This window comes from Aquila chrysaetos, chromosome Z (genome assembly GCF_900496995.4).
Source record: "Aquila chrysaetos chrysaetos chromosome Z, bAquChr1.4, whole genome shotgun sequence".
Lineage (NCBI taxonomy): Eukaryota > Metazoa > Chordata > Aves > Accipitriformes > Accipitridae > Aquila > Aquila chrysaetos.
Genome location: NC_044030.1, coordinates 77,915,205 through 77,928,101, shown reverse-complemented (window position 1 = coordinate 77,928,101; position 12,897 = coordinate 77,915,205). Strand labels below are relative to the sequence as shown.

The window sequence follows — 12,897 nt, the reverse complement described above, 5'->3', positions numbered from 1 at the left end:
TGCAGCGTTAGCATGGGAAGGACTGAGCAGGGTCAGGCTACAGGTCTACCCCCAGGTCTGAATCCAGGAGGGACCCACAGAGGATGCTGAGGGAAAACTAAGAAAATTGCAAGTTCCTCCCCTACTCTTTTCCTGCCATTTCCAGCTCAGGATTTCTCGATCCCAGTGTGTTTAGCAGCTCTCCTACCTCTGTGTGATGGGCAGCTCAGATTTTCCCCTGGGCAAGCCTCTGTCACCTCTGTGGGGAGAACATCATGTCCTCATTCCCACCACTTCCTTTCTTTCTGTAGATATTTAACCTTGCCAGGACCTTCCTTCTTATTCTGAGTCTCCTCTGTTCCTTTTGGGGCCTTTTAAACCCTGTGCAAAGCCTTTAGGATATCCAGATGTTTTCTTCTCCAGGGTGTGATTCCAGCTTTTTGAAGGATATCTTCTTGCTTCAAACAACCTCTCCCACCTGCTCTTAAGCCACGTTCACTTTCTTGCCCTAAGGAAAGGAAAAAAAGGAAGGAAAAGTCTTCAGCTTTTCTTCTAGAGGGCATGTGCTGCTGCCTCTCTTCCAATGTGATGTCCTGAAGCATCTCCGCTCAGCTGTGCCCTGGGTCTGGTGCCATCACCTCTGGCTGGCATCGAGGTTGACAAGGGGTGCCACAGCACAGAACCTGGCTGATGTCCTTGCTGCCCACCGCACTGCCCTGGGGCACGGGACCAGAGTTCTGCTCCATCTGGAGATCTGCTCCATCCAGAGATGCAACTTAACACCTTATCCAAAGGCAAATCCTTTTTTTCTGGCTTTGGCAAACCCTTAATGCCACTGAACGCCCCACTAGCACCGGATTGAGGAGAGCCTAACCCAGAAACTGATGCCATATTTAAGCCCTGGAGAAAAGTGGTCAGTCTAAAAGTGACGTGCCAGCACAGGCCAAAATGAACCAGTTGAACATCAGCCACTGAGATTTTTAGGGTTTCAGGACACCACTTTGGCTTTATTTCTTATACATCCAGGAAAGTATTTGCATATAAAATTGCTCTGTAGCCTTAGAGCTCATTCTTCTGTGATGCATTGGCTTGCTTATGGCGTGGCATAGCCTCATGTGTAGGAAAGCTTTCTTCAATTTGTTTCCACAGCTTTTCCTGGGCTGCCCTTAGGAGAGAGCAAGCTACTTTCCAGCTGTGGTCTCTCCCATGTGGAGCCAGATAATCCCATAATTTCTGGCTCTCAGTCACGTAATTTCCATGTCAGCAAGTCCTTGCTGACCCAAGTCCCATGGAGCAGCCTTGTTTTTGGCTCCAGCATCAGCTTTATGGGTGCATTGCTTTTTCTCATCCTTTTGCAGCTCATGGTGGATTTAATCAGAGTGAAGTAATGATCTAGTGAAACTTCATCTCCTGCTAGGGCCATAGTATTACCCACCACATCTTCAAACACAGGGATCACTCACCAGACACTCAAATGCAGCCCTGTCTGGTGTGGGACAGGCACTGCTTTCCGGCACACAGCAGCTGGGAGAGAAAGTGGAGACAAATATTTCACTAGCCTAAAACCTGTGGGATGCTCAGGAAGAGCACAGCCATCCATTATGCTTTCACCGCAGCCTTGGAGCAAGCAAGACTCTGTATGACACTGGGGACATCAGCAAACAGCTTAAAATCTGAGCTGAATCCTGTATCCTCAGTGTCATCCCAGGACAGGAATGGCAAGACTCGCACTGGGTCCCCGGGGTGAGGAGGGCTGGGGCTCTGGGGGGGTTCTCTGGTTGTTCAGTATTTTAGGGATGAAATCTTCCTCTCTCTCTGGGTATCCTCCTTTGGGCAAGGTGCTCATTAGCACCTGCTCATTAGCTTTCTTTTCAGCTGTCTGTCCTTTTGCAGCTTTTTCCATCTGGGTACCTGGGTCAAAGTGGTTGTGAAAGGATCAGCTTCAGCCATGCAGGGTAATTTCTGAAAAACCCAGGGAAGTCTCTCTTGCTTATGACCAGCCTAAATTTCGGTGGTGAGACCCCTATCACATCCCTCTGGCTGCTGGCTAGCACTAATCACGATTCATTCCTCCATCCTCATCCACTTTGAAGATGTGTTTTCATTGCCCTGGTCAAAGCTGGTTAAGTGTCAAGGCAAGCTGAGGGGTCTGGCCATTGTGGGGTTGTCTCTGCAGTGAAACCTTTGATCACAGAGAAGCACTTGGCAACAAACGTTTAGGAAAATAACCACAGTAAAGAACCTGTATCTCCAAGAAAGGATGCAGAATGAAAAAGCAATTTTTACACATCAAAACTCTCCCGTGGCCGGGAAGTGGAGCTGGTTTGGGATAAAGCAGCATCTCCAGAGCTGCCTGGGTTAGATGTGGTCGTCACAGCCCTGCTGCCATGTGAGCAGCAGTCTGAGACTGTAGGGAGCCCAGAGCAGATGCCCTCAGCCTGCCTGAGAGTCCCATCTTCCACTGTGAGTTCATCAGTGCCACAAGAAGTCCCACAGGGGCAGGTATGAGATAAATTGCCCAGGACCCCTCACCCTGGCAGGCAGTTGGCTTAACCCATGCAGAGCCTGAAGCATCCCTCAAGGATCTACCTGGAGCACTTGATGCTCATCGTAGGTCTCTGGCTCATTCTCACAAGAAAATAGCAACCAAGAGTGGTTCTCCTCCCAAGTGAAAACCTTCAAGCTATTAAGCCTCTTTAACTTGCTGCTATTGCAGCAGCTCCCAAGGGCTCCCTCTCCAAGCAGAGCCTCCAACTGAGCCTGGGTCTAAGTGGGAGAAAGCCCAGCTCAGACCCAGGTCCCTTCCCGGCTTATTCCTTCACCTGGCACCAGCCCAGCTCACTGACTTCATTCAGAGCAGCCTGAGGTGAGACCACCCTTTTTTCCCACCCTTTTCCTGTATTTCCACCGTCCCCCAGCCTGCTCAGATGATTGCAGCTGCAGCACATGATGACCTTTTTTCCCCTTGACTGCACTGTGCTTATCGCTCTCTGCTAGGTTTGCATCTTCATCAGGGAAAGGCACCTCAAAAACTCTGTGGAGCTCCTCACGAGCACTGATCCTGATGCAACAGGATCTGACGGGCTCGGTGCTGCCCAGGGGATGCCTGATGACCGGTCACCCCACAGCCCTGGGACAAGCCTGGCAACAGTCTCTGGGTTTCAGCCTGGGCCACTGGCTCAGCAGATGGAGCTCCTTCCTAAGGATGCGGGCAGAGCAGCTCTCAGCATGCAGCAGGATGCTGTGACCACTGCTTGCAGCTTGGAGCAGCAGATGGACACTGTGTGCAGGCTCAGGAGTCAGAGAGGGCCCTGAAATGGGGAAAAAGTTGATTCTGCAAGTTTTTTTCTGCTGGCTTGGGAAGGAGGGGTTTGTTCGTATAAGAGGACAGGAGCAGGACTTTCCACTGCCTGCTCCTCTAGCAATTAGGACTGAAAGACCTGTGCAGTAAACTCTGCTTTATTCCCGGTAGTGAGGGACTGGGATCCTCTGGATAAGGAAAAAACCCAGTAATATTTGCTGTAGACATAAGCTGGATTTGCATAGCTCCGGAGGGCTTATAGCACTGTCAGCCTTGCATGGAGTTACCAGCTTTGCAGCAGCACTTTTTACAGGTACAAGCCAGCAGAGTCTGTACAGCCACCTTCACACCAAGATGAGCTAAAAACCCTCCAGGCATCAGGAGCTGCGGGGAGCAGTGCAGAGACCCCCAAATCAGCATGGCTGCCAGAAATAAACCTGCTCAGAGCAGCCTGGTGGGTGTGAGCTGGTGCAGGTCTCTCCATGCTGCTGGTGCATCCCTGCAGGATACAGCCACAAGCCTCCCAGCAGGTCAGACTCTGCTGCTGATATGGGGTTAATATGAACCAAACTGCTGTTTCAGCCCAAGGACCTGGGCGAGATCCCCATGGGCTAAGGGTTGAGGCAGTGAGGCCAGCCATGACTGTTGCCCTCGCTAGAGCTATCAGAAATTGCTCCAAGGCCAGAGCTGGGGTGAGGGGTGCACGCAGTGCTGTGGCTAATATCCTCCCTGCTTTGGGACACAAGTGAGCTCTTTTTCCAGGAGGACCAGGATCCTGCACCACTCCACAGGAGGGTCTCTGGCTGCATCCCTCCTCAGCCACCTCCTCGGCTTGCTCCAGGTGCTCCTTAAGCGCTGGGTGCTGTTGGCAGGGACATTGGTGCCCCTGCACCACATGGACTGCAGAGCGTCCTTGGCAATGTCACCTCACCCTCTGCATCCATCCCCCAGCCACTTCCCCCTTACATTAAGCCTTGTTGGCTTTGTGGCTAATCTGTGGCAGCTCATGCGATAACCTTGGCTCTCCCTCACTCCCCCTCCTTGGCTGCAGCGATAGCAGATACGTCTTTTCTCACATCATCTATATACACATCAAAAATGGTGAGCAAACCTCCCCTGGGTCCCTTTTAGCAATAAATCCCCCATATGACACCTGTGCGTGCCAGGCTGTTCTGGGAAATGAGAGCTGATGGGAACTGCTTTCTGCTTTGGGTGTGTTTTCTGTTAAAAAAGGTACCATTTGAAACAGTCTAAAAGGGCTCGGTAAATGATTAATGAGTTCTTGAAGAGTTTGACAAGGCAATAGTTTGTTTATGACCATGACTTATAGCTACCTATGGCGCTTTCTGCTAGAACATGTTGTATACTCTCTCTATGAGTGCTTGATAGCAACTCGTAAGTGTTCGATAACCTATTATAAAAGAAAACTTATTATAGAAGACTCTCCCTTTATTTAAAGACAGAATTGTTTCCTGATGTTTGATGAGTGATGCTCCCTGCACCAGCACATAGGTAAATGCACTGGAAAGGCAAAAGTCTGAGCATTCAGGACTCACATGGCTGCGACCTGAACTGAGGCTTGACAAACTTGTGCAACATGTGCCAAGAGATCAGGGGGATTCCTGGGGATAAATTTGGTCTGGAGGAAGGAGGCTCTGAGGGTAGGTGCACAAAGGGGTTTAGGTGCATAGCAGCCCTTCGAGCTGGCTGACATGCATTTCATCACTTGAAACCCTTGCTTAGCTCCTGTTTAACTCTAGAGGGTCTAAAGTCCCAGCTCATTTTCTGCATGTCATGGTGCTGGATATGTCAATGTTTAATCTGTGCATGCTAAGGGCTGCTGAGATCCTCAGTGTGAGAAATCCCATCTCCTTTCAGGGACTGATGGGGCCAGACCCATACCAGATTACCATCTGATAAAGCAGCCCAAATATAACACAACAGTGCCTGCATCCCTGGGGCATCTGGCTTTCGGGGTGCTATGGGAGCATTCAGCCCATCCTTGCTTGGAAGCAGTTGCACTTCGCATGGGTTAATTAAGTACTGACCAGAGCAGAGAGGCTTTGCAAGGACTGGTTAAATATTTATGGGGAAGGGACACTGTGATGCCATAACCTCATGGAAGGAGCAGGGAAAAGGCTGGATCTGGGCTCTGAGTCACCTACGTGCATCCCTTGACAGGACTCCTTCTCATCGCCCCTGGGCAGCACTCAGGCTGCCGACTAGACCAGTGGATGTTTAATGCTTTCATGAGACATAAGCCTTGAAGGGCAGGAGTTAGCAGCTTCAGAGACTCCCTTACCCTGGCAGGATCTATCCCGAGAATCCCAATTTCATCCTGCTCTGCCTCCAGATGTGCCAGTGCCTGCTCTTCCCACTGCCCACCTACATCTCATCTCTCCTCTGTGAGTGGCAGGGCTGGGGTACCAACGCAGCATCCCGCCACATCATAGGAGGGAGGAAAACCCAAAAGGCCCTGGGGACAGGACAGCTTGGCCCAGGAGCCCTGGCTCCCTTGTATATCATCTTTCTACCACTGATCTTCTGCTTCTGGGGAAATTGAGGAATTTAAAGCAATTGTCTGGGAGAGAAATCACTGCATAGAAAGCTGGGAAACTTCCCACACATCCTTTATTCTTGTAGGTTTGTTGAGTCCTGATGTCCCTGTGTTTTGGGTGTTTTTTAATGTGGTGTTTAATATTAAGAAAAAAAGCAGAAGTCCTGGAAAACCTATTGCCCTCTCCCTTTCCCTTCCTTGTTTTTCACCCTGGAAAATGGTGGGGCTCATCTTAAAAGAGAGTTCTGTCTCCAGGCTGGCTGCGAGGGTGAAAGGAGGAAGGAAAAAGAGGAGGAATGCTCCAAGGGCGGCAACCAAGGACTGACCCAGCACATAAAAACATCTTCAAAGTTAAAAGGTTGTTTTGCAAAAACACCAGGATTTCACTGGAAACCACTCAAGCCGTGTCAGAAGCCAGGCCAGCACCAGGGAGGCTGCCAGGTCTGAGCACTTTGGGGCTGGCAGAGTGCCCTGAGCGCATGTGTAACACAAACTTCTCCCACAAACCATTCCTGTCCCACAGGACCATCTCTTTGGGGCAGCAGTGACCTTCCTTCTCTCACCACCCACCCTGGCCAGGGCTTGCCCAGGAACACTTTTATCCACTCCAACTCTTTTTCTTGGCAAAGCCTCGCTCACCATGAGAACGCATTACAAAAACTAACCAAGCAGCTCTTTCGGGTCGTTGGGAGGCTGCTGCGATTGATCCCAAATGTGGTGACCTCTGATATTTTTAATGGCTCCCTGGGCAGCTTATCATCTCTGTATACTTAGATACTGATGTCATGGAGGCACGGGTAAATAAGTCCGGCATGTATTGCTGGGCATAGCTCAGATGGGCAAGCTGGCCCTTTTTCCTCCTCTCCATACAGGCTGCTCCTGCAAATTTTCATTCTGTCAGATCACACAGAGCTCAGGATTGGGCCAGGGAAGCTGGGAGCCCAGCTGCACAGAGTGCGTTGTCTCGAGCTGCCCGCCTCAGTTTCCCCTGCCTGTCGTTTTTGTTGGTAGTGGATGGTTTCAGATGCTGCGAGCTGCACTGTACTGGCTGGCTTGGTAACGCTCGGTGCAGCTGGGACATGTTGTCTTCTTGTGCATTTCTCAGCAAAACAAGGTTTTAATGTAGTCCTGGTCTTGCAACATGTTCAGTTTAATACCCCCATCCTCAACCTCTGTACCTAAATACCTTCCTCCCCCATTGCACTGTAGCATCTTGCTTGGCATAAGCCCGGCAGTTACAGGAACCGAATTAAGATAAAAAAACAGAGATGCAGATGTAAGGAAACATCCTCTTTTTCCCCTGCTAGGGCAAAAGGGGTTGTCCTGGTGTGATGGCTCTGGGGTAGGCAGCAGGGAAGGCAGGTGAAGGGCTCTGCCCAGCTGCCCCAGAGCAGTGCTGGCCACAAAGTGTGCGCATCCTCATGTCCCCGTGCAGCTCAGGGAAGGAGTGAAGTGCAGGGAGATAAAACATCACTCACTGGCTGCATCCCCAGGGGGTGGTGGGGAAGAGCAGGCAGAGGCTGGACACTACAGCGCAGCATTTCTCTGCCTGCATTTGATGCAGAGAAGTTGTGGACAGGTGGGAAAAAATAGCAGGACATATATTTAATGTAAAATACAGAACAGCTTGCGAAGTCCAGTTTATATGGTCAGGTACCAGCCCCTATCCCTGGCCCCATTCTCCTCCAGGCTCTGGCCTGACTTTCATGCCTTCGCCCTTGCTCTGCAGGATGCAGCAAGGCTGCAGCCAAGAGAGGGTCACGAGAATCCTGGCACAGCCCCGCTCCAAAAAGACTCAGCCCAGCTGCCAGTGAACAGGCTGCCGCCACACAGAGCAAAGCAAGTCAGAGCTGCAGGGTCAGGGAAGTGGCTGGGCTGCAAACAGGAGGAGAGGATCTACGGCTGTTAGCACGATTTAATTGTGTTTTAGGTGTTTATAACCTCTGTTTAATGAAATAACACTGCAGGTGTGAGTGGCCAGGCTTTGGAAAGAAGACTGTGAACAACTTCATGCAGCATCTTGGATTTTCTGTTCACCAGTTCGAGAAAAAAATTCAGCAGCACAGTTTCCAACCAGGCGTTGACACTGCAAAGGAGTCATGGACAGTCTGATTACCCACCGTGTGGGAAAACATGGAAACGCTCAAAGAGAGGATGCTAAAGAAAGGCGTTTGCCTGAAAATGTCACACCGGTGAAGCAGAAGCCCTCCAAGGAGCTGAGGCCCATGCTCGGGGCCATCTTGCTGGGCCTCATCCTGTTCATTGCCGCGGTGGTGGCCTGGTGCTACTACACGGTGTCCCTGCGGAAGGCGGAGCGGCTCAAGACGGAGCTGATGGACCTGCGGGCGGATGGCTTTGTCATCAGGAACCAGCACGGGGAGGTGGTCTTCCGCCTGGCCTTCCGCTCGGGCAGCCTTGACCTGGAGTCGTGCTCCAAGGAGGGCGAGATTTTGAGCTGCACACGGTCGGGCGGGGGGCCGCTCAACTTCTTCATCCAGACGGTGAAGCCCAAGGACACGGTGATGTGCTACCGCGTGCGCTGGGAGGAGCTGGCGGCCGGCCCGGCGGTGGAGCACACCATGTTCTGGGAGGACGCCCACTGGTACGGGGGCTCGGAGATGAGCACCCAGCACTGGCCCATCCGCCTGTCCGGCTACCAGGAGCCCGTGCCCTACGTGACGAGCGACGTCTACTCCTTCCGAGACAGCTTCGGCGGCATCCTCGAGCGCTACTGGCTCTCCTCCAAGGCGGCGGCCATCAAGATCAACGACTCCGTGCCCTTCCACCTGGGCTTCAACGCCACCGAGCGTGCCCTCTTCTTCCAGGCCCGCTACAAGGACTCGCCCTACAAGCCCCCGCCGGGGCAGCAGCCCTTCCCCGAGCTCAGCTACCGCGTCTGCGTGGGCTCCGACGTCACCTCCATCCACAAGTACATGGTGCGCAGGTACTTCAACAAGCCCTCCAAGATCCCCGCCGAGAATGCCTTCCGATACCCCATCTGGTCCACCTGGGCCCTCTACAAGAACAATATTGACCAGGATAAACTCTTGCGGTTTGCCGAAAAGATCAAGAAGTACCGTTTTAACTGCAGCCACATTGAAATCGATGACATGTACACGCAAGCCTATGGGGACTTTGACTTTGACCCCATCAAGTTCCCCAATGTAACAGAGATGTTTGCAAAACTGAGGGAAGATGGGTTTAAGGTCACCCTGTGGACTCACCCTTTCATAAACTACAATTCCTCCAATTTTGGGGTGGGAATTGAGCGTCAGCTGTTCATCAAGGAGCCATCGGGGCGGCTGCCAGCCATGGTGGAGTGGTGGAACGGCATCGGGGCCATCCTGGACTTCACCAACCCAGCAGCCCGGGACTGGTTCCAGAGCCACCTGCGCCAGCTCCGACACAAGTACGGCATCTCGTCCTTCAAGTTTGATGCAGGCGAGACCAGCTACCTGCCCAAGCAGTTCAGCACCTTCCGCCCACTCTCGGACCCCAGCATCTGGTCACGGCGCTACACGGAGATGGCCATCCCGTTCTACGAGCTGGCCGAGGTGCGCGTGGGCTACCAGTCGCAGAACATCTCCTGCTTCTTCCGCATCATTGACCGTGACTCTGTCTGGGGCTACGAGCTCGGCCTCAAGTCCCTCATCCCCACGGTGCTCACCATCAGCATGCTGGGGTACCCGTTTGTACTGCCAGATATGATTGGAGGAAACTTCCTCCCCAACAAGACGGAGGGGGCGGTGGAGATCCCCGACCGGGAGCTGTACGTGCGGTGGCTGGAGCTGTCAGCCTTCATGCCCTCCATGCAGTTCTCCATCCCGCCCTGGCTCTACGACAAGGAGGTGGTGGAGATTGCGCAGAAGTTCACGGAGCTCCACGAGTCGCTGGTGGCCCCGCTGCTGCTGGAGCTGGCTGGGGAGGTCACCGACACGGGCGACCCCATCATCCGTCCCATCTGGTGGATCTCACCCCGCGATGAGGCCACTCACAGAATTGACTCCCAGTTCCTCATTGGGGACACCCTTATGGTGGCCCCTGTCCTGGAGATGGGCAAGCAGGAACGTGACGTCTACCTGCCGGCAGGCAAGTGGCGCAGCTACAAGGGGGAGTTGTTTGAGAAGACCCCAGTGCTGCTCACGGACTATCCCGTTGACCTGGACGAAGTCGCCTATTTCCTCTGGGTTTCCTAACGGGCTCCTCCATCAGCTGTGCAATGGTCTCAGGGATTAATGAACCAATGACTGTAATGACCTGGGAATTTTAATAGTTTTTAAAGTAGAAATACTTCTGTGTGAAATTTGAAGAAAACACTATGATCTCTCTTTTGTGTGGGAAGTGCTGTAGAATAACTTACTTATTAAAATATATTGGATGGCTCTCTTTATTATTGCAGTATGACAAATAGAATGTATAGAAACACAGCCTCTGCTTGTAATCTTTTCCCAGCAAGAAATGCCATGCACGCTTCTGGTTTATAAAGTAAATTACATGGACTCCTTTGTTACCCAATTTCATAGCTGATCCCTTGAGACATTTATAATTTCATTTACTTAGTGAAGGAGGCAGTTGCAGCAGAGTACATTTTTTACAAAAGGCAGTCTGTGGTTATCCTGAGAAGGGATGCACCTAATTTTCAACCTGCACGTCAGATGGGTGCTGATGTAGGAGTAAGGGGAGTTTACATTTCCCACAGCCTGATCTGTCTGAGCAAGGAGAAAGAAGCTATAGCACTTGCTGATGCTGTGGCAACTGTTTTCCCCCTTTTATTGGAAGAAATTATTGAGAACCATGTCCATGGTGTGGATTCAGCCAAGACTGTAAGCATGTGGTGAAATCTCATGGTAGTCAAGCTTAAAACCTAGCACCAAGTCATGCATGCGTTAGGACCTAATGGGATCCATGTGTGTTTTGGGACCAAATTTAGAGCCAAAGGGTGCAATCCATCAGGTCCCAGAAAAGGACTTGGCCATCATCCTCCTGAGAGAGTTCAGACAATTACTAAAGCAGCCTGAGTGCTCTCCTGCCTCAGTTCACTCATGGAAAACTTTCTCCCATGCTACCAGCTGTGTTGATGGAGATCCCTGTCCATAAGCCAGCGTCTTTCTGCCCACAGAGGTGACTTCTCCCAGGTGAAGGTGTCTCAGCAGCACCTGCAGGCTTGGGGTGGGCAGGCTGGCTGTGAAAGGCTCCCCACTCTTGGTCCAATCTTCCTTGTTTTTAAGCAAAGTTTAAAGGTGACATGACTGAGCAGTTTAGGTGAGTCCTGGGGTCTTCGGGCTGCAATGCACCTTCTCAAAGTGAGAGACCGATTCCTTCACTGACCCCAGCACACTGCTAGTAGGCACCTGGGAGGTAAAGCTGTGCGTGGCCGCAAGGCAGGAGAAAGCCTTCTTCAGGGATTTGCCTCAGAGCTGGTCCATATAAAAAGTTAAACAGGGGCAGGAGAACATTGCACTCACTTCAGAGCTGGTTTGGTGCTCAGGTGAAGTAGCCCCAAAAGTGGCTCAGACCCCTGTCGCCCATCAGTGGGTCCGTTATGCCACAAGGACCCTGCATGGTCACAGTGGGACAACAGCAGGGATGAGCCAGAACATCTTAGAAGATGCCCCTGAAAGCAGCTCAAGCTGCAGTAATACTGTCGCTGGTGTGGTGATGGGGAGGGAAAACCCTACTTTAATCCAGGGATGTGAAAGGGAAAGCAATGCTCAGTCTGGCAGTGGTGTTCAGGGTTAACAGACCATCTCTGGGTCCTTACCATGGGCTTTCTTCCACTCCAAGATAGTGGTTTCCATTGGGGTATCTCCCCCAAGGATGAGAAAATGTTTCTGAATGCTTTCTCTGCTTTATTTTTGCTATGAAGCCCTGAGAGGTCCCTGACAGCTGGGCTTGGGACAACCAGAGGGTCCCAGCAAAATTCATTTGGCTATTCTTGCAGCATGAAAAAAAGCTTTCTGAAAAGCTGATGCCCATGGTGCAGGGGAGAGGTGGGAGAGCCAGGCTCCAAGCCCCTGATACCGCACCTCTGCCCCTATAATCGGTATGCACACACGCGGCTCTGCTGCCCGCCTGCATCACAGGCTGGGAGGTGGGGGGAAGCATCACCAAGACTTTCTGCAAACTCTGGGGATTATATGAGCTGCCTGGTCCCATTTAGCTGCAAAAATGTCTCCCCCAGATCCCCATCACTTTCCAGTCTTTCCCCCAGTGCCTTTCCCTGCTGCCCAGCCCAGCCACCGGGAGTCACAGGGGACCTGTGCTGGAGGCATCCTGCAAGCAGGCTGCCTCTCTGCACCCTCCTGCCACGGAGGAGGCGTTTATTGCCCTTAATCTTTGATGATCGCTGAGCTAAAAACCACCCAGCCCTACTGAGGGAAAAAAATAATCCCTGCTTTCCTCTACTTGGCCTCTGGGATTTTGCATCAGCCCAGACCATCTTTATGGCTCTAGCCAGCTCAAGGGATCTGCAGGCTGGCGGCTCCCACCAGCTCAGGACAAGCTGCAACTGAGGAGCTGGTTTTTTAATTGAGGCTGCCAGCCTGGCCACATGCCTGAAGGGACTCTGCTGCTGTCAGCTTGTCCTTTCACCACAGTCCTTCCCAGCCTTGGGCTCTGCCTGCCTGTCTGCCTGTTGGTTTTTTCTTACTTTAATAAAAGCTGTGATTTCGGGCAGGGATAGACATGCTTCTGGCCAGGATCTCATGGGTCAGCAGCCACTGCTCTGCTGTCACCCACAGGCACCTCCTCGAAATCCAGATTGAAATTAATTGGGCTTTTGCTGTAGCCCCACTAAGGTTTGGACTTTGCCTTTAACACTCCTCCCCGTGCCGTACATAGCCGTGGATGTGTTTTCAAGCACTGCCACTTAGCTGGGACCCAGGACAGAGCAGACCCCAGTTGCTGTCTCCATGTCCTTGGCAAGACTCACACACCCTCCCTGCACACAGTGCCAGCTTTTAGGAGGATGCAAACCAAAACCAAAACTAAACCCACTGATTCCAGGGAGGTCTCCTGCATTACTGAGGATTTGCTGCAAGGTTGCAAGTGCTGCAATCTG

At 52.0% G+C, this 12,897-nt stretch overlaps 1 protein-coding gene across 1 annotated transcript in view; it reads left to right on the top strand.

The window, feature by feature from the left end:
* LOC115336627 (myogenesis-regulating glycosidase-like) overlaps positions 1-10,227 on the top strand; it is a 34,649-nt gene extending 24,422 nt beyond the window's left edge. The window contains exon 2 of the mRNA XM_030003966.2: positions 7,805-10,227. Within this exon, the coding sequence (XP_029859826.1) occupies positions 7,937-10,033 (2,097 nt within the window). The 5' untranslated portion in view covers positions 7,805-7,936 and the 3' untranslated portion in view covers positions 10,034-10,227. The remainder of the gene's footprint in view (positions 1-7,804) is intronic.
* Positions 10,228-12,897: the final 2,670 nt, after the last annotated feature.